Consider the following 21,678-nt stretch of genomic DNA (forward strand, 5'->3'; position numbering starts at 1 on the left):
TGTGTCTCTCTCCCTCACTTGATTTGCTGCAGATGTCTCTTTCAGAAAGCCTTCTCTGACCCTAAACGCTGGATCGATGCCCCTTTTACATGTCCCCTAGCACTTACCGCAGTATGGCCCCTATAGCTGTAGTTAGTCTCCCACTTACCTGTCAGAGCACCCTGGTAGAGGTGGTCTCTGTCCAGTTCACTAATACATTCCCTGTGCCTGGTACGCAGTAAGTGCCGAGTAAAGATTTGTTCATGCCACATTCATTTGTTCGAGACAGATTTCTTTAGCATTTGCTGCCATGCATACGTTGGTAAGTAGAACAGACCCGTCCTCGTGAAGCTTATGTGAATGACTGACAAACTCGAATGCTTTAGTGTTTTCTTAACCTGTTCAGACCACATGCACTGGGGTGGGACGAGCAATCCAAGGTTTATTTGGGTTTTGAAAGCTTCCTCTGCTCAGAAATTCTGAGAGTGGTTTCAAAAGTGGCTATAGGGGCCAAGGGCAGGCTGCCCCAAGATGGGCCACTTTGGCATGAACATTGTTTTGAGTTAAAAGTAATCAGAACCCAGTAGATTGGGGAAAACTCTTGACCTCCCCCTCAGCTGCCTGCCTGTACCAGCAAGAGAGCTACTGACACAGATTCCTCTTTACTTAAGAAACTTCTGTGCATCGCAGGGCCACCTTTGTTTTCCAAACATCTCCTCTCACCTTCCTGCAAATGCTCTTCCTTCCCTGTGTGTCCTCAGAACCCCACCCCTCTCCTGAGCTCAGGAGCTCAGGTAAGCCACTTGGTGCCTCACTGTCTTTGGAATATCCCATCTGTGTGGATTCCCCGTACATATATGTAACTAAGTTTGATTTTTCTCCTGTTAATCTGTCTCATGTCAATTTGATTCTTAGCCTAGCTATAGAAGGACCTTGAAGGGCAGAGAAAATTCTTCCTCCCCGACATGGTAGTAAGCTTGAAATGTTAATGTTCCCATATTGTTGATTCTTACTGTTATGCTTTTGCAATGATCTTGGGTCTTATGTTTTCTGTCTCTTTATCCCAGAACTGAAAAGTTTCAAAAGGATTGAGTTAGAATTTCAATTGTGAGGAAACTTGATAATTATTAGAAACAAACAAAAAAGCTGAGAAGACAAAAAAGAATGTGCTCAGGACCTTATTTTTTAGGTCTCACAGAATTAACTGCTCTTATGCCTATTCTGTCTTTTCCACTTGCTGCCCAATGACCTTTAAAAAATGACACACCCCTGGTCAGATTTTGCTGTCCACAAATTTCAAAAGAAAAAGAAATGAGATGTAGAACGCTTTTGACTAGGCTCTCTAAAGATGAAACGTGTTAAACAGCTGGGTGGCTGGTTAAGGGTTTTCCCTCTTTTGTTTGTTTCCTTTTCATATGTAGGTTTTTTTTTTTTTTTAAATCACTGCCTTTTTAATTGAATGGAAATGTTTATATCAGCAGCTTTCATTATATTGAGTAGTGCATCCTAAGAATTGGGGTACATGGATCATAGTACACACACTCCCTTTTCCACACATCCGGTGCGCTTTGCAAATATTTCCTGAGCAGTAAGTGCTTGAATGAGGGCCTTTTAAGTGGAAAACTACAGACAGGTAGAACCGGGATGCCCTGCTTAAGGTCTGGCCTCGACTCCAAGAAGCTTATATAGTCTAGCTGGTGAGACACAATTTACGTATGTTGAGAAGTTAAGGGTGAAATGTTGAAGTCGTGAGTTAAAGACAACACGGAAAAGGCCAGCGCCTTCAGGTCCTCCTAACCTCTGCTGTCAGCAGGAGTGCTGGTCCCTCCTGCACTCCCTAACTGGAAGGTGTTCGCGCATTTCTTGACCCTGTGTCCTACTAATAATCTGTTTGTTGCCCCGAGAGGTGTTTTTCTGTGATGCACTCCCATGGCAGTATTAATGGCGCCTCTCTCATGCTGTGGGGATGGGGCTTTTTTCCAGGTGCAAGAATACCGAGAGGCCCTGGAGGGAATATTAATCAGAGGCAAGAACGGGATCCACCTGGTGCCAGAACTGTATGCCATCCCGCCCAACAAGGTAACCGAGCACTGCATAGCTGGAACGAAGTGGGTTTGTGCTTGGCCTTTGGGTATTTTTCATCCCCCTTTCAGACCTAACACTTTTTGTCCCGAAGTGGTTGCTAGAGCACCAAGCTAGGTACGGGGCACAAAGGGCTTACGGCGGCAGCTCTGCCTCTGTGAGGCTGCAGGCTAGTGGGGGATGGAGGGCAGGCACAGCAGCAGTGCTGCGAGGGCATAAGAGGTGCAGGCCAGGGGAGACCCCCAACACCTGCACGGGGAGGCAGGGGCTGGTGCTTGGGTCGAGGCAGGCCAGAACCAAGCTGTCTTTCGATCCAGACACTTTGCCTTCTTTGCTTTGCATCATCTATTTCTCATTCAAGATCTTTACAGTCTTCCTTAACACTACTTACATTTCAAACAGCCTTAACACAACAATCGGATTGTGAAAGCAATCCTGTACACTGCAAAACATCCAGGATTCTATAGAAAGAAGAACATACTTCTCTCTGCTCTTACTACCCAAAGATAACCAAACTTACTCCCGAAGAGAACTCTGACGTTTTAGAGACTCTCCTGCCACACTATTATCCTATTTGATTATTTGATTACTGACACATTTTAATTCTGTTCAGTTTATGAGTTTAAGTTCTTCTTAATATGTACTACTGTGGCAAATTTTAACAATCTATTAATAACATCACTGATTAATCCACATGCAGAGTATGACTCCCCTCATGGTGTGATTTTTCCCTTTTGGAGAAGGATTTCTTCAATTGCTTTGTTTTCCGGAGGGAAAAAGTGGTCACTAACATTACCCCCAACCAGCGTTGTAATGGCAAGACACCCAAAGGTCGGGGGCACCTGGCTAGCTCAGTCAGTAGAGCATGTGACTCTTGATCTTGGGGTCATGAGTAGCCCCACAATGGGGGTAGAATTTACTTAAAAAAAAACAAACAAAGGTCAGCATGGAGTTTACAACAGAGAAAATTGCAGACTAACTTTTACAATGTGTAGCCAGCACTGTCCATCCCAAAACAACTGTAGCTAATTTTGATGAGTCAGAAGCCCCCAATGGATTCAGCTTATTGAGTCCCTGATGGAAAATTAGTGATCAGATAGTACAGCAGTGTTTTCCTCAATAAATAGTGCCACCTTCTGGTAATTTTCTTGCAAAGGCACACAGAGTTTGTGAGCCCCTGCGGATAACAAGACAGGAGAAAGCTGACTTAGCTTCCGGCGATGCCCTGCCGTGGCTGTAGGGTGATGTTTTAGATCACTGTACCCATAATACAGACAAGTGTAAGCATGAGCTGTGGAACTTGTTGTTGCCCAGAGCTGTGCTCAAAGGAGGCAGGCCAGGCTTCACGTGCCTGTCTCTGTCTTCTGCCATCGGTGTGCTTGTGGACAGAGCACTGGCCTGGAGTCAGGCCTGGATTTGAATGCCACTTCTCCCGCGTTGAGCCATGTGGCCCCCACACAAAGGCCTTAGCGCTGTGGCCTCCCTACCGCAGCTGTCGCACAGAATTGGCCTGGAGGATCGAATGAGTGGCATTTTGTAAATCCTCAGTGTGCTCCCCAATAGGCAGTGATATTGGCCTTCTTATCCTCTGACATTCTGACTTTGGGTTTTTCTCTTTTTGCCAGGTTGACGAAGAGTATAAGAATCCCCACACAGTGGACAGAGTCCCTCTGGGGAAGCTGCCCCATCTGTGGGGTCAGTCCCTGTACATCCTCAGCTCGCTGTTGGCAGAGGTAGGGGACTTGGGGACTTCACAGACAGGAAACCATCTGATTCGAGGTATAGGGGACCCCGGAAGAGCATAGGGGCTCTTTGCCCCGTGTGGCTGTGAATGTCTTTGGTATCTCATAGTTTTAAAGTCAGCTGGAGTGGGCCAGCTCTGAGGCTTGCCACCTGGGCTTGTGTGTCCCTATTTACACTAAACCACTTCAGAGCTACATGCCAAGCACTCCCGTCACCCCCCCTACCCCCATATTCCTGGTCTGTGGCTGGAACCGGACAATGTATGGGTGATGTTATCAGATGGGTTCATCTGTCCTCAGAGGCTCTGCCCAGCTGACTACCCTGGGCCCCTGGGGAGAGGTGTGGACGAAAGAGTCCAGGAGAAGAGCTGGGAGCTCCAGCCTGTTAGGCTGGCCCGGTCCTGTGTGTTCTGTCAGACTCTAGAAGTGGGGAGGGGGTGTGTGTGGGGGTGGGGAGGGGATGAGTCGTGGGACCCGTACCACTGGGGTTCCCAGTGTGTAAAAGGAGACCGAAAGTCAAGCTGTCACAGTGGAAGTGGCCCTTAGGAGCTGTGGATGCTGAGGTGGGCCACTTGTTTCATGGCTGTGATTGCCTCTTCGATTTCATGGTCATGTCCTTGGGGGTAGGGACTGTGTCTTCTACTTCTGTCTTTATTAGTGGGGACAACCATGTCTATGTCTTGGAAAGCCAGCTCTGCCTCTGACTAGCTCCCTGAGCTCGAGAGCCTCAGTCTCCTCATCTGTAAAGAGGCTGGGCTTGATCATTTCTGCCATACTTTCCAGCTCCGATTGCTGGGTCGGTGACATGAGGAACAAACAACTCTGCTCCCATTGCCTCCTCGTCACTGGCAAGGCCTTCAGTTAGGCCCAGCATTAGGTCCGATGCCTCCTCAGAACTCCCAGAGCACCTTGATGCCCTCCCTGAGGACTCCCCAGTCATTTATAGAAGATGTGAGGAGACCCATGTTCAAACAACACTCCGTGCCAGCAGGGAGGGGAGCTTTGTGTTTCAGGACAGTCAGCCCAGGACCAAGTCCTTCTCTGCCACCTAGCTTAAGGGCATTATCTCAGTTTCCCCACCTGTGGAATGCTAATGGTAGTGCCTCCCTGTCACGAGGCCTGAATGGGACCGTGCACGGACAGGGGTTCAGCACAGGACGCGGCGTGGAGTAAGGGCTCAGGAGGTAGGAGTCACCGTCGTTCTTTTCAGTCACGCGAGACAGTGGCGTGTGTGACTAGCCCTGGAAGACACAATATGTTTATCAGTGGCTATCTACATGGTGTACTGCGTTTCAGAGGAGAGAAGCAATTGACTTAGAAAACATAAAGGAATAGAATACTGCGTATTTTGAGCCCCCCAATGTTTCAGTTTCCAAGTTGGGTGTAAGGTGGCATTGCATTCAGTGTTTTACGGCACTAACGCTCTTTTCCTAGGGGTTCCTCGCCACCGGGGAGATCGATCCCTTAAACAGAAGATTTTCCACTTCCGTCAAACCTGACGTTGTAGTACAAGGTTTGTGAGCGTGTTTCCTATTCCTATTTGACCGCGCAAAGCCAATGTTGTTTTTAATGCCAAAGACTCCCTAGTTTCCTATTCTGTTTAAAAAGTACGTATGTGTGCTTTAGCGTATATCAGTTCTGTGACCTCCCTTCTATAACTCACTAGCTCCCAAAGGCAACAGTACTCTTCCCAGCCGCAAAGTTACTTTCTACAAAGCATTTGTTTTCTCGAATCTAAATCTTGATGGCAATTGGGGCACAAGTGATTCACTGAGCATCATCTTTCACTGCAGTTGTTTAAAAAGTAGAACATGACCCTGGCCAAAACTCAAAACCCAAGTGAAGCTTCACTCCTTCCTTCCTTTGAGGTCTGACTTCTCTCCGGAGTTGCAGGCCCGTATTTTCACTTGCCTCCCCTCCTGTCCAGCTAGCAGCTCTTCCAGAGAGGTGGAAGGCCTGGACTGCTGCTAGTTCTGCCTAGCCTGGCGATTTTGCCTCTCCATGCCTCGGGGTCGTCATAACTGCTGCCGCCTCACCGGGTGACCTTGAGATGCATGCGCTGCAGTTGTCACGAGGAGAGCCCTCAGTGCAGGTCCTCGCTCACCAAATCCCCTCTCCCTTCCCTCCTGGGGAGGGCTCCTGAGGACTCACGTGCCTCACAGAGCAACTTAGGCACCAGCTAATATCTGAGCATGTGGTGTATGTGCCTTATTTCCTCTCAATTACACCATACGTTTCTCTTTTACAGAGAGGGGAGGGAAGAGCAGGGGCAGAGGGAGAGGGAGCGAGAGAATCCTAAGCAGGCTCCATGCCCAGCACGGAGCCCGACATGGGGCTCGATCTCACGACCCTGAGATCATGACCTGAGCCGGACACTTAACCGATGGAGCCACCCACGTGCCCCTACACCATACATTTCTTAAGGACCAGGCCTGTATTATTCTTGTAACTTCTGTGTTGATTGACACACACCCACTCAGTAGATTAACAACAATTATTGAACAAATGCAAGGCAATCCTCTTTGTGGCCACGGACTCGTTCGCCTGCGCCTGCCTGGGATGCGGCAAGAGGCACTGCGGGGCATTATCCGGTCAATACTGTGCTCCAGGCCCTCAGAGGCACACCCGGCGGGCACAACATTTTGACCAGACAGAAATTGTGACAATTAGGATTATCATCCCCATCTTACACGTGAGGCTTCCAGGTTAGCTCGCTCAGGGCCCCAGAACCGGCAGCTGGAGGCGCGAACTCCGTGCTGATGTCCAAGTGGAGTGACCCAGCCTGACTCCGTCCGAAGTCGGTGCTTACCCACCACATGTGCTGCCGAGCGAGCCCTTAAATCACAAAGCCGCCTTGCCAAGCACAGGCTGGGGCCCATTGATGGGTCTTTGGCAGCAAGTGTTGTCTCAATGTAATAGAATAGAACGGAAACGGAAGAGAAAATATAAGAAGGTCTGGCCTGGGGGCAGGAGAAGTACAGTTTCAGGAACTTGCCCGCATATGGCCGTATCAGATCAGAGGCTCACAGGTGTCGGGCAAACCACTGCTCTAGAAGAGTCACTTGTACAGAGAGTGACCGCTGATCTCTGCACCCCATTGGAAGCTTCAGAAGAGAAAGATGTGGAGGGAGGCCACCCACCCGGTCCTACATGGCTGATGTTCCCATTTGCTGCGATTGGCTTCCCCACAGGACCTTGTTGTGAAGCTCAGATGAGATCATGGCTATGAAAACACTTTGAAAAAGTATCATGTGCTATGTAAATAAGGAGGTGACCTTCAGGTCTCCGTGGCATTTATGTGTATTGTACATTCAAGGCCGCCAGCCTATGGGTACAGTGCTGGGGCTCAGTGGGCTACCTTAACAGTAGCCTGACCACACCCCCCACCCCCAGTTCCCCGCGGGCTCTGCTGCGGCCGAACACACCAGCACCCACTCTCTGTGGCCAGAACGCCCCTCCACCAGTCCCCTTCCCAGGACTCCTGCCCTTTGCCAGAGCACTGTTCTTCTCTTAAAAGCCACATTCAAAGCAGAACTGGTACAGGAGGTGCAGGGCTCAGAGTGCCTGCTCAGGCCCCCACATCCCAGGCATGCGAGTTCCCTGCCTGCTGGAGAGCCAGATGGCCAGCCGCACTCACCAGAGATGGGGCCCAGGCCAGCCCATTCGGGGTGCAGGGCCCGGCTCCGGGGTGGCTCTTCCCCCACCAGCCAGAGCCTGTGCTGTGCTTCTGGGTGGGCCAGGCTGCACCACCACCCACTAGCAGCCCCACTTTCCCCTCTCTCTGGAGGGAGCGACCTCCCCTGCCCTCTCCGTTGGTCAGAGCATCCCCTGCTAGCGCACCACAATACTGCTCTTTTCTGTTCCTTGAGAGCAGGAGCTCCGGCTTCTCCTGGCATCCTCCCCCATGCAGAGCTGTTTCTGCTTCTCACCCCATGTGAAAAGAACACAAGACAGGTTTCGAATAAATGCACACCCGCTGGGAGGCAAGACATCATTTGAGATGTGGTAATTTGGCTCAGGACCTGTTGAAGACCGTTTCTAGAAGTCTCTTATCAGACTGTCTGGTACATTGAGGGCACTTAATAAAAACACAGCATGGGGGTTGGCGAGGTGAGGCCAGAGAGAACTGGGAAGAGCGGCAGGACAATTGCTGTTATTTTCAAAGCCCCCCAGTGTGTGGAGAGCATGCTGATGTGTATGTCATAGGCCAGAGGAAAGATGGGTCAATAAATGTATTCTCCATGTGAGGAGACAAAGGGCCACAGTCTAATGCAGATGCTACGCTCTTGTTCACAGTTACTGTTTTGGCGGAAAACAACCACATTAAGGACTTGCTGAGAAAACACGGGGTAAACGTCCAGAGTATTGCTGACATTCATCCAATCCGAGTCCAGCCAGGCCGGATTCTTAGTCACCTATATGCCAAGCTTGGTAGGTTTGGGGACACAGCTGGGTGGTTTTGGCAAGGGGGCATCTTGGTTCTAGGTTTGGGGTCTGGGGGGGACGGATAGGTATAAATTGTGAAGAATTGGGCAAGGCACCAAAGCACGTGGTTCAACCTCTCTGAAGTGAAGGGGAGCTGCAGAGGAGCACGTTCTCATGCTCGTTCACTAGATGTCGCCCCAGCTTGGCTGCGCCCTTCGCCAGATCTGTTGTAAAACAAGGCTCTGTCTTTGAAAATTCGCAATTGGAACAGTCATTTGTGTCTTGATACGTTTCTAATTTTTATCTGTGGTCTCAGAAAATGCTCCTTTACCCATTAAAATGGGAGGGGGAATTCTGTTTTTTCTAAAATCTAACTTAGTAGGCATAATATGAAATAAATTAGAAGTAAACATTAATAAAGTTCTATCAGTAGTTTTATTCCATATAGATGTTGAACTGGGTGCTGTGTATACATGCCTGAAGAGAAGGTGGTGGGGTTTGTTTTTAATTCATCCTTGTCCCATTTTAAAGAAGGATCGATGGTATTAGAAAAACCAAACCCCGGAATAGGTTAACATGAACATAAGCCCAGTCTTAGCCAAAGTCGCTTGGATTACATGTTACCGTATTGACTCTAACTCTAATTTCTCTTTTATTTTTCAAATAGGACGGAATAAGAATATGAAATTGAGTGGGCGACCGTATCGGCACATTGGCGTCCTTGGAACATCTAAGCTATATGTGATTAGGAACCAAATCTTTACTTTCACACCCCAGGTGAGCAGAGCAGGCCAGTAGCAAAGCCACATGCATCCTCTGATTAAGTTCCCTTTTCTTCTTGGTGAGCTGCTGTGGATGCAACAGAATGAGCATGCATGTGCTCAGATAGCAATGGGTAGTGTGACACCCAGTACCTGGTACAATTCTTTACTCCCTGTAGGGGCTCAGTAGGTGTGGCTTGAAGCAAACTGAGGGTGCCATCACTTCCAGTCATGAGGAGTAGGGAAATTCACACCGCTTTCCAAAATTGCTAGTTACCTGTCCCTTGACTTGCCTCCCTCATGCCCCTGGTAGCAGTAGTCCCTCACCCTTGCTTGGGCTGTCTGAAGACCGGGGAACACACAGCCTGTCTGATTTTCAGGTCCCAACCTGCTTGACGAGATCCCGAATATACTGATTATAGAACTTTTTTTCAGAGTTTTTGGTTACAAAGAAAAGTAGCCCTGTGGAACCCAAACCTAAATGTTTTCCATCCATTCGGCCAGCTAAAAAGATCAGCTATGGGCTCACTTTGTCACCGTGCGCACGGCCCCCCACCAGCCGGGCACACTGTCAGCCATGGGGTCCCGGGTCAGTAGCCCCAAGTTGTTTTTTTCTCACCCTAACCCACACTGCTCGCTTAAATCTTGTGAGTTATTTCCCTGTGTAACAAATTTCGTACCAGGGGCGCCTGGGTGGCTCAGTCGTTAAGCGTCTGCCTTCGGCTCAGGTCATGATCCCAGGGTCCTGAGATCGAGCCCCGCATCGGGCTCCCTGCTCGGCGGGAAGCCTGCTTCTCCCTCTCCCACTCCCCCTGCTTGTGTTCCCTCTCTCACTGTGTCTCTCTCTGTCAAATAAATAAAATATTTAAAAAAACAAAAAACAAATTTCGGACCAGAGCTGAGTGTGGCCTAGCCCAGAGGCTAGGAGAACAATTTGATTTTCATCGACACCAGGCGATAGTGCCTTTAGTTCACATTAACCAGGCCATCCATCGGGTAAACACAGTCTCCACATCTCACCTGCTCCCAGTGCCCTCCCTTCCCTCACTTGGAAATCCTTCGAGCCCAGCAGCCGTAGAATGAGTAGAATTTAAGGAGTTACTGATTTCCTTTCAGGGACAGCGGTGTTGGGCCAGGTGCTTAAACCCTCATCGGAGGAGCTGTAACTAGATCTGGCCGTGCACCTCTCCCTTCCACGCTAATGGAGCTGTGGCTCCTGAGCAGGCGACAGATCAATTTTTGCCTGATGGCAAGAGCCCCATGATGGGGGCGGATTACAGCCAGGATTGAGCCTCTTCTCTGGAAACAAAATGCAAGGATTAGTGCTGCCGTGAATGACAGCTGGGGTTGTGTCGAGGGAATGAAGGACAGCCTTTTACTGGGCCTGATCTGACTTGCAGTTCACCGACCAGCATCACTTCTACCTGGCCTTGGACAATGAGATGATCGTGGAGATGCTGAGGATCGAGCTGGCCTACCTGTGCACCTGCTGGCGGATGACGGGCAGACCCACGCTCACCTTCCCCATCACCCACACCATGCTCAGTAACTGCGTGAACTTGATCTGCCTGATTCATGTCCCACAGTTGCTTTGGGCCCTTTTCAAAATGTTTAAAACGAGTCCCATAGACAAAGCTAAGTACTGAAGGGGGTTCTTAGCAGTTTGGTTTCTGAGCTTAGGAATCTTTCATAAGTATTTTAATTAGATTGTATTGACGAAAACGTTTCTGCACATGCCCCCAAAACCAAAAAGTATTCCCAGATTAAGTAAACTCATTTGTCTTCCCCCCTCCCCCCTTAGCAAATGATGGCTCAGACATTCATTCTGCAGTTCTTTCTACAATTAGAAAACTAGAGGATGGATATTTTGGAGGAGCCAGGTAATTTGTGATTTTTTTTTTTTTAAGTATCAGCGACCTTTCTTGAAAGTCTTTTGCTGCCCTTCTCCCACTTTTCATATCAATTGCTGAACAGGAGAAGCATGAAGCTTTAGACTAAAAAAGAAGTTAAATCTTACGCATTCACCCATGTGGAACTGGAATCGTCCTGAAAGCAGCTTTCCGTGGGTGTTGGTGAAGCTTTTACAGGTGCCAGGAGGCTTGGGGCATAGATAGATGAACGTACCGAGTCTCTCTGAAGTAGCATTCTTGGATTGCATGTATGGGATGCTGTGCCTGTTTCTGGTAAAGGGCCTGGAAAAGAAAACACCCAGTGCCTAGGTCTGGCAGGTGCTCAGTAAACACTCCTTGAATTGACTTGAGTGTGCTGTCACCTGAAGAATAATTCACAGAACTTTATAAATGTTATAAATTCCCTAGGTGGCCCTCAGAGCAGGGCGCCTGAAGGGGCCTGCCTAGACCATTGTCCCCTCATCCTCAGTGGAGCGATACGTACTCCGGTTTGCAGGCCCACAGTACCAGATGCTCCCCGGTAGTACGGGTAAGCGCCTTGAGCGATAAGGGGCTCACCTCCTGGGAAAACCGATTCCATTTTTCTACCCTCTGTCACAAGGCAGAGGTTTTCTCGATAGCATCTATGCCCAGATTTCTCCAAATCCCCTGGAATATGCAAGAAGGGTTCTAAGAGAACCGCACTGTACAGCCGGCCCTGAGTGAGGTGTGACCCTTCCTGGGCCCTGGAGTCTTCCACTGGGTCCCTGAAAGAATGCCAGTTGCTGAGTGTTTGGGCATTGAAGTCAGCCCTCCTCACGTCTTTCCACACTGAGGACCCTGCTGCCACTGTAATGTTTTTTAAAACTGCAGTAAAGGGGCGCCTGGGTGGCTCAGTCATTGAGCGTCTGTCTTCAGCTCAGGTCATGATCTCAGGGTCCTGGGATTGAGCCCCTCATCGGGCTCCCTGCTCAGCGGGAAGCCTGCTTCTCCCTCTCCCACTCCCCCTGCTTGTACTCCCTCTCTCACTGTGTCTATCTCTGTCAAATAAAATCTTAAAAAAAAAAAAAGAAAAGAAAACCGGCAAAATGCACATAACGTAAAATTTACCATCTTAGCCATTTTAAAGTGTACAGTTCAGGAATGTTACGTACATTCACATGGTTATGCAACCAATCTCCAGGACTCTTTTCATCTTGCAAAACTGAAAATCTTTCCCCATTAAACAACAACGCCCCCGTTCTCCTTGTCCCAGCCCCTGGCAACTGCCGTTGTACTTTCTGTCTCTAGGTGTCTCATCTAAGTGGACTCATGCAGTATGTTTTTCTGTACCTGGTATATTTCACTTAGCCTGACGTCCTCAGAGTTGAGTCACTGTATTTCTAAGTGCTGGGAGTAGCACCTCTGCTCACAGAGCTTACTGCGGGGTTTTGCTGCAGACATGAGTGGCCCTCATTCCGAGCTTCTCCTGGGAGTGTCCGCGAGACTGTCCCCAGCATTTTGCCATCCACATTTCCAGCACTAGCACCATAACTGCACTTGGCATGCACTTTTGTACATTTCACATCCAGTTTGGATAAGCTACCACCTGGTGGATGGCATCACAGCCAAGAGGAAATACCATACACCTGTAATTAACTGCTTTTCAGAATAAACTCGTGAATTTAATCATTGTCCAAAAGGATACTATCTGCAGTTAATTGCTCACTTGCAGTCCATCCTGTGTTGCTTTGTGTGCATCGTCTGATTGAGTTTTCACTTTGTCACGTGGTGGGCTGTATTCCTATTTTATAGACAAGGGGCTGTAGGCTCAGTAGAGCAAGGGGCACAAGATGAATAGGTGCAGGAGCTCTGTATGAACACAGAAACCAGGCTCTGATCTCCATGCCGAGCTGAACGAGGGCTTAAAAATTTCAGGAGGGTCTCCTGTTTATAGAGTACAGCAGACGACTCAGAGAACCGTGGAAAGAAACAGGAATGCCTAGGCTCCATGGGCTACCTTTCCTATTAAGTTCCTGATAATTAAAACTGAATCTCATTTTGGCTTTTCCTTAGGCTTGAGGGTCTTTAAAAAGCTGAATTCACCCTGGATGCCGGACTTTCCCTCTGGACCCACCCGGGGTAGCTTGCTATCAGAAGCCTTTTTAAATTACTGCCATTCCACCTTTGACCTGACTCCTTTCAACTTCCGTCGGAGAGAAACTTGCCACTGTCTTCTTTTGCACACTCCATTGTACCTCACCTCCTCCTGTCCCCAGTCTCAAGGCCAAAGAGTCAATAGAACGGGCAGGGCCCTAGAGGGAAAAAGATTTTACTTCATTAAACCAAAGGCTTTTCTTTCCGTCCCTCAGGCCACGTTTCTTGAAGTAGTCCATTTGCCCACTGAAGCTCACGCACCCACGAATTCATTTGCAACGCATGCTTCAGTGTGCTCCTTAAACCGTTTCTCTCAACCTTTTCAACTAAGTCCTCATCTGGTGCTGGTAGCTCCAGATCCTATTGTCTTCTGCTACCGGAACTACCTTTTTTTTTTTTTTTTTTAAGGTTTTATTTATTTATTCGAGAGAGAGTGAGTACGGGGAGGAGGAGAGGGAGAAGGACAAGCCCACTTGGCACTGAGCTCAGAGCCTGCCCCGGGGCTCGAGCCCGGGACCCTGAGATCATGACCTGAGCTGAAATCGAAAGACGCTAAGCCGACTGAGCCACCCAGGTGCCCCTGGAGCTAACATTTTAAGAAGTACACAGTGGCAGCTTTCTGTAGGGTGGCCCTCCCTCATGCTCCCTGAACCTGGGACACTGCCAAACCCAGCTTGCAGTTTTCAGTGGAACTTTTCCCAGCCTGAAAATGTAATAAGGCCACTCTGGGCACCTGCTCCGGTCTGGGGATGGCCCCCTATCGCATTCCTTCTAGAAAGAACTTTGCCTCTGAGACTGCCTCTCCTCTCATTTACCTGTTCCTGGGTGACCATATTGCATGGTAGGTTTTGTTCTGGTCCAGTTGTTTTAGGGCAGAAAAACCCCCAAGGCTTGGTTTGGTTCTGGTTAAAAGTGGTTTAGTCAATCTGTTTTGTCAAACTTTGGTTGATTCTGTAAACTAGATTTCTGTTTGTGTTGGGTTTGGGAGTAAGAAATCAGCATGATTCACTTTGGCTTTTAATATGCTGTGTGCTCCCGCTTTATACTTGGTATTGAATTTTTGTTTTAATTTCTTGGCTGACTACTTATGTGCGGTGATCTGCAGAGTGACGTATTTATCAATTCTGGCAGAAGCACCATCTGGTTGTTGAAAAGTCTCTCTCTGATTCATAGTGGAAGTTTGTCCACATGCACCTGTATCTCTAACATAGTGTCTCCTTGGCAGAGTAAAATTAGGGAGCCTTTCGGAATTTCTTACCACGTCTTTCTACACGTATCTGACCTTCCTGGATCCAGACTGTGATGAGAAGTTGTTTGATGATGCCAGCGAAGGGAGCTTCAGTCCCGATTCAGATTTGGGAGGGTATTTGGAAGACACCTATAATCAAGGTATGGCTTGGAATGCCTTGGCAGGTGGTTCATTGAATTTATTTAAACCTTGGCATTGTGATAAAATTGTCCCGAGACTCAAGCACAGAAAATGATTGGAAGAGGCTTGGAAGCTTGCATCTTTTAAAATGAATAAAATGCCAGTTTAAAAATCCAAACTACAGAAGTGGGGCTTTTTTTAAACCAGAGGGACAAAGAGTTTCAGGAATGAGGATTCTTGACAAAATGTATTCTAAAGACAGAAACACAACTGCTTGAATTTTCAAAGGAATGGTAGAGTGATCTAAGTTTGGTTGGATATGAGGGATGAAATCCTATGCGTATAATATTTCTCAAACCGAACAAGGTTTTGGGTTGAAGTGACTGGTTTTTACTTTTACATAGTACATGGAATTGGGGCTGAGCATTCCATAGTGCTTAGTTCACTCGTGACCAGTTAAAACAAGATCAGATGTCCGCTGCTGGTCCTCAGGTTTTCATATGCATTCAGTGCATCTTGGTACGATGTGTATCTATCTTGACCTGTATTTTCTTTTCCTAGGATGAAGGGTTTCCAAACAATAACTTTATAAACGTGTACATTATCTTTGTAAATGTCTTTACCCTCCAGGAGTGGGGGTGCGAATATTCTATATCAAAACGTTGGCTCCCTCTGAATCTCCTCAGTGCCACGTGCTACACACAGTCGCTATGACACATCGAGAATATTTCTGCAGCTTGTTTTCACTGGCTCTTTCTCCTGCCTGTCCAGTTACAGAAAGCGAAGATGAACTTGACCAGTATATCAACCACCTCCTACAAAGCACATCCTTGAAGTGCTATCTGCCCCCTCTTTGTAAGAAGACAGAAGACAGCCATGTTTTCAGTGCCATCCACTCCACCCGGGATATACTTTCCGTGATGGCAAAAGCAAAGGGTTTGGAAATTCCATGTGCGTTATTAACTCTTTTTGGCCTGTTAAAATAACTTCTCAGAGTAATGCATGAGCATAATTTAAAAGTCAGAGAATTCTAGAAGACAGCAAAATGCAGAGGTTTCCTGCCTCCACCCTCCCCTCCCCAATGACCCAGTCCTTCTGCAGAGGGGCAACCGCTTTCAACTGGCATTTACATATCTCTGCTTTTCTAAAACAATGTGTGTATCTTGCCGTCTTTTGATGCGTCGACTTGATTCAGTATCTGTTGGCCTTCTCTTACGTGGATGAGGATTCAGCTGTCCTAAATCACCACTCCTCTACTTCGCTTCCCATAACCTAGTGATGTCGTTGTATTAAAGTGTAGTTAAATCACTATTCGCTCTTTATGTTATCGTATATATGCAAATATTATTCTCAACTGAGCATTATAGTATACTGTGATTGTACTATCTTTTTGTTTTTCTAAAGCTAATACTAAAGTTAAAGTTAACTTTAAAAGACAGTAATACTGTGAAATTTATAAAGCCTGCTCTATCTTTTCATTTTGTTTTGCTTCCTTTCTCAACTTCCCAGTGGCCCACAATACAAATTTCCACAAGGTCAGTCACATCCATGAGTTTGCCATTTGTACTGCTTAGCTTCCACAAGTCTCCCTCTGTCTGGCGGATGGTTCTCCAGGCCCATTGCATACCTGGCATCCTGGGACTTCTCTTTAATCTTTGTAATCTCTATTGCTTATCTCTTCAGTTGGCCTCCCTGGCTCCTGAATCTGGCATGTTCCTCTTCCTTGATTTCTTCCTCTAGTGGAACACATTCTAGAACAGTTTCAAAGCGTTAAAAAAAAAAGAAACTGGTACCATGGCAGAGGGCCAGGCACAGCAATGACAGCCCTCAACCTGCTTGTTTCTCAAGGTCACTGCCCCTTTGCCTGCTTGCCTCCATGTCTGGGTTGTCAACTTTATCCTGGGATCTTCCCTCACCAGCATCCTGGAGAGTTTCTGGAGACTTCCTGTCTCCTGGGTTGGCTCTCCTGTTTTCTGTGTCTCTACTTTTCCTGTTTCTTAGCTTACTCTCTTATTTTGGTCAAGACATCCAGCAGTTTCCTGAGAAACAGTACATGGCAGGGAGAATTGTCAAGACCTTGCGAGTCTGAAAACACCTACAAATTTTCTGTATAACCATTTGAGAGTTTGGGTATAGAATTCTAGATTGAAAATGAATTTTTCATCAGGATTTTGAAAGCACTGCTTCACTGTCCTTTTGTTATCAGTGTTGCTGTTGAGAAATCTAAACCCATTCTGATGTTTGATCCTTCACTATAAACTGTTTTTCTCTTTGAAATTTTTTTAGGATCTCCTCTGCTTCCAGGTTGTGAAACTTCAGTGATGTGCCTGAATCAGGGTCTATTTTCATCCACTGTGTGGAGGCTCAGTGCACCCTTTCAACCTGGAAATTTATGTTTTTCAGTCCTGTAAAGTTTCTCTGAAAAATTTCTTGACTCATTTCCTTCCCTACATTTACTCTGTTCTCTCTTGCTGGTACTCTCGGATTCCAATGTTGACCTCCTGGAGAAGGCTTTATAGTTTCTCTTCAGTCTTCCATTTCTCTGTCTTTTGCTCTGTTCTGAGGGCTATTGCTTCAACTTTTTGTTCCAACCCCTGGGTTGAGTTTTTGTACTTTGGCTATTATGTTTTCAATCTTTGTTCCCTGAATTGCATCCATTCTTGTTTTGTGCATGCAATTCAATTTCTTACTACTCTAAGAATATTAACAGCAGGGCTTTTTGGTTTGGTTTTTACATTTTCTTTTCCCTAAATGGTTTCCAGGTCCTCCAAGTCAACGTTTCCTGTTTGGGTTTCGATCTTCCACGTTAGTCTTTCCTCAAATGCCGGGTGTTCCTTGGTTGTCGGCTCACGCATGCCAGTCTCTCAGCGTGGAGGTGTGGGCCCTGGGGGAATAATGGGTATAGGCTGGGTAGATCTCCCAGAGATAGTCTACAATCTCTTTTGTGATCCTCCTTTTTGACAGGTCAGGGTCTGGTTGCATGGAGCTGTTTGGTCGCTTATTCCACCTGAGGACTGTGCCCAGTCCTTTAGACATGCCACATGCCCTGCCTCCTGCTTTTACCCCTTCAAAGTGCCCTCTAGTCTTCTGTTCAGGTGAGGAAGGCAGTTGCCGAGCTGTATGGATTGGAGGAAGGTATCTAGGGAGCTCACTGCTTCTTACGCAGCTTCTCTCCAGTCTTATTTCTGGATACCCCTTCCAGACCCCCCAATTCTCAAGGTGTATGGTGCAGCAAGCTCCTGAACCTTCTAAGGATTCTCTGATCTAAACCTGACTGGCTGTTGGTTGTTCCCACTTTAGACTTGGGGTTTGGTTGCCTTGTGTCTGCTCAGTCCATTCTCTTTCCTTCATCAGCTTTCCCGCTTCCAAAATGTCACCACTACTGTCTTCTCTCCCGCCTTTCCCTATTCTTGAGGATTTGTCTAAAAAAAAAAATTAGGGGCACCTGGGTGGCTCAGTCGGTTGAGTGTGTGCCTTGGGCTCAGGTCATGATCCCGGGGTCCTGGGATCGAGCCCCTGCTCAGCAGGAAGCCTGCTCCTCCCTCCCACTCGTGCTCTCTCTTCCTCTCTCTCTCTCAAATAAATAAATGAATAAAATCTTTAAAAAATTTTTTTAAAAATTAAAAAAAAATTATTTTCTGCCATGTTAGTGGGGGTTTGAGAGGAAGTAAAATGTGTGTGTCCTTTACTAGTGTAACCTGGAGGTCTATAAATGCCTTTTAAATATGCCTCATCTCTATTTGGAAAACCCCCTATTTTCCCAAGATAATATGATCTAGCCTGGAAGACCCAGATGATTTGATGAGTAAGTACTGATAATGATAGTATCCAAAGGTGGTGAAACGCCAGAAGCTCCAACACAGGGCACTGGCAAAGTGAAATGCACACCGGCCTCCCGGGAGCTGGATGCCTTAATTATGAGGAGGCCAGTGGCCTTGCTCACGTGCTCTTCCTTCCCTGGTTCTCAGTCTCCTCGGCTGAAAGACAAAGGTCGGCCTCAGTCATTTCTAAGGCTCCTTTCAGTCCTCAGATGCTATGTCATTTCCCCGGAATTCCAGGAGGGAAAAGGAAAATTCAGCCCCTTAAAGCAAGATCCGTGTCCTGCTCAGTTCTTGTTCCCAGATTTAGCACATGACGTGGCTACACGGTACATTCTTGCTGATATTAATTTGGGGAGGTGAGCGTTCCTTCAGCTGGTTTGTACTCGGTGAGGCGTAGCCGCCGCAGCTCTCAAAAGAAGTATCCTATCCTTCCTTCTCCTCAGAAGGGCTTTCTTTATTCTTTTGTTTTCCAGTTGTTCCCATGACTTTGCCAACTAAAGTTCTGAGTGCCCACCGTAAATCACTAAATCTTGTTGATTCTCCTCAGCCACTCCTAAAAAAGGTATTTAGAATCACTTTTTTTTTTTTTTAAGTGTAATGTTTTTCAGTGCTGGTGTAGTCCTAAGAACTCTTTTACACGGTTGAACTTGAAAGAGCATATTTTTTGATGTCTAGGACTTTGGGGATTGGGAGTTCTGGGTTTCATTGGGAACCCACACACTTAGTTGTCTGCAGTGTGCCTTGTGTCCATATCCACAATGCATCGGAATCTGTCACACTAGAGGAAATAAGCTAGCTCACTACCAGGCTGGGTAGATTGCCAGCCAGCCAAGGCTGGGCCATTTGCAGAGCAGGGTACAAAATGAGAAAAAGATCCCTAAGGAGAATAAAATCTCAGGGTGTTCTCCACCGGTTCCCATAATTTGTTTTATCTAGAAGTCTCCCTTGATTTTATCCCACATGAATAGAAAGATTCAGTGTCTACTGGAGAGTCTTTTAACCTAACCTCAATTTTAGGTCATTTAAAACTTATATGCTTTTTGTGTTTGTTTTGCTTTCAAAAAGATATTTTATTACAATACAAGCTAGAGAAAGGCGGACCAGGTAGAAGCAGAAGACCGGTGTTGGGGACCACCTGGTGTTGGGGACCACCCTTTGTGCTCTCCCAGTGGCCTCCTCCCTTCCCCTCCACTCTGGTGGGAACCACTAGCCCTGAATTCTAATACCAGGAGTTCGTTTTCACCTGTTTTTCAACTTTGCATAAATAACACTTATACATATTTTAACCTGTTCAGCCTGATCTCTTGCAAACATCGAGTAACACAGTGATTCACTGATCAGGAAGAGTAAAACCTATAAATAAAAAGCTGCAGGAGAGTCCCTGAAAGCCTGGAACCCAGCAGTGACAGAGTTCCAAGACCCCGTGTTACTTCCCGGTCTTCTAGGAGTTCACACGCTCAGCCCCTCTCCCCTGCTTTTTGGCTTTTGTATGGCCAGGCGCCCGAAGAGGACTTCCAGTGGCCCAGAGATGACCAGGGTGACGTGGACTGTGAGAAGCTGGTGGAGCAGCTGAAAGATTGTGCGAACCTACAGGACCAAGCGGACATTCTGTACATTCTGTATGTAATAAAGTAAGTTTATGGCCTTCGCTAGCTCAAGCTTGCTCTGTTCTCCTTGACTCTTTGTTCTAGTTTTCTTGGCCTTCCAGCAAACCAGGCCATGATTCACCCAAATTATCCAGGGTCACCATGAACAGACTTTTATCCCCTTCTCTGCCTACTAGTGCTGGCCTCCTGGGACGAGAAGGCTGAGTGAGGCCAGGATCTCACTGCTTCCTGATGTTAGGCTTCTGTTTCAAATAGAAGGGATGCTTTGGTAAGATGGAACCCTCTTGGTTAGACTCGGAGGCACCGGGAGGGCCCCCAGAACTTGGCAGAATGTGCGGTGATTCACTTCCCTCCCTGCCAAGTGAGCTCTGCTGCAAGACAATCTGGCCTGTAAGCATTCCAGGTCATACTTCTGGGGTTTTCTATCTCTTGACAGGGGCCCCAGCTGGGACACAAATCTCTCCGGACAGCATGGGGTCACGGTTCACAACCTCCTCAGCGAGCTCTACAGGAAAGCTGGCTTGAACCAGGAGTGGGGTTTGATCCGCTACATCTCTGGCCTGCTCAGGAAGAAAGTGGAGGTCCTGGCAGAGGTCAGAGCAAGCGCACTCGGGCCGTCCATTTGTTCTTTCCAGCCCCGTGCCCTCTCTCTGTTCTAAAGCTGGAGGCAAGCACCTTCTGTGTGTAGAGAAAACCAGTTATCGAATACACGGATGCAACAGGCCCTCCTCACTGACCTCTCACTGCTCTTGGAGGGCAAGCAAAGGAGATGAAATTCAAGTTGATTAGTCTTGTTCCTTTTTAGCTGCAGAAAAAGGTTTACCAAGAAATAAAATGAAAATGCTCTGTGGCCTGGCACCCTTAAACAGGGTGTTCTTATTTCTGCACATCTGCAGTACAATCATGATTAACGTTTTAACCCCGAGGCGCTGCAAAATCCAGAACTGCTTTCTAAGACAGTAGGTTGCAGTGTTATGGTAAAGGTGATGGTGTCTGTTGTGAGTAATGGGGAAACTGGCAACTTAAGACTGTAATGTGGTCATTAACCCTTAACACTGGCATCTTAGGACTCATGACAGCTCGTCTCCCTTGTGGAATAGCTGGGGGTGCGGTGGGTTTGCTAGGCTGGGTGGGCACTAAATACCCTCATGGGCCCTGCAGAGCCGGGCCCAGGCCACAGAGCTCACAGGGCCCCCACCCTGCCTGCGTTGCTCAGTCGGGTCTATGTATGAATTTTCAAAAAAATGGCAGCGTGGGTCATAAAGTTTGTCAAGGTAAATTTATGGTCTTATTGGTGGTGACACTTCCCTGTTGGCTTTGCTAACCCCCCCTCCCCACCCCCCGTGGCCCTCACCCTTTTCCCCGTGTGAGTAGGCCTGCACGGACCTGCTGTCGCACCAGAAGCAGCTCACGGTGGGCCTGCCCCCGGAACCGCGGGAGAAGACCATCTCGGCGTAAGTCTTCAGCCTGGCGGCCTTACCTGGTTGGGGCACTGCGGGGCTCTGGGTGGGGGGGGGCATCTGGGCCATCCACCATTCACGAAGAGGGTCGTTTTGTTTTTGTTTTTTAAATTTAATTTATTTAGTTGAGGAAAGAGTGAGCATGAGCCAGGGGAGGTGGGGAGAGCAGAAGGAGAGGGACAGGCAGACTCCGCGCCGAGCAGGGGCCCTGACGCAGGGCTCGATCCCACGATCCTGAGACCATGACCTGAGCCGAAATCAAGAGTCGGGTGCTCGACCGACTGAGCCAGCCAGGAGCCCCAAGAGGAGGGTCTTTCTAAAAACACTGTCGCTCAGGAGCTTCCCACAGGAAAATAAGGCTCTTCCGGGGAGGCGAGGAGGCACCCCTCCTAGGTATCTTTCATGGT

At 47.8% G+C, this 21,678-nt stretch overlaps 1 protein-coding gene across 5 annotated transcripts in view; it reads left to right on the top strand.

Moving 5' to 3' along the window:
- The window catches only part of PHKA2 (phosphorylase kinase regulatory subunit alpha 2), a 73,545-nt gene that overhangs the window by 40,217 nt on the left and 11,650 nt on the right, over positions 1–21,678 (top strand). For all 5 annotated transcript variants that reach the window (XM_088028855.1, XM_028122595.1, XM_088028853.1 and 2 more), the window contains 13 exons: positions 1,963–2,058; positions 3,687–3,794; positions 5,238–5,316; positions 8,100–8,234; positions 8,896–9,005; positions 10,390–10,534; positions 10,791–10,869; positions 14,240–14,403; positions 15,155–15,334; positions 18,678–18,766; positions 19,702–19,835; positions 20,248–20,404; positions 21,186–21,265. In XM_088028855.1, the coding sequence (XP_087884981.1) occupies positions 1,963–2,058; positions 3,687–3,794; positions 5,238–5,316; positions 8,100–8,234; positions 8,896–9,005; positions 10,390–10,534; positions 10,791–10,869; positions 14,240–14,403; positions 15,155–15,334; positions 18,678–18,766; positions 19,702–19,835; positions 20,248–20,404; positions 21,186–21,265 (1,556 nt within the window). The remainder of the gene's footprint in view (positions 1–1,962; positions 2,059–3,686; positions 3,795–5,237; positions 5,317–8,099; positions 8,235–8,895; positions 9,006–10,389; positions 10,535–10,790; positions 10,870–14,239; positions 14,404–15,154; positions 15,335–18,677; positions 18,767–19,701; positions 19,836–20,247; positions 20,405–21,185; positions 21,266–21,678) is intronic.

Source organism: Eumetopias jubatus, unplaced genomic scaffold, assembly GCF_037043125.1.
Source record: "Eumetopias jubatus isolate StellerSeaLion01/CBP00866 unplaced genomic scaffold, mEumJub1_p1.0 scaffold_11, whole genome shotgun sequence".
Taxonomy (NCBI): Eukaryota; Metazoa; Chordata; class Mammalia; order Carnivora; family Otariidae; genus Eumetopias; species Eumetopias jubatus.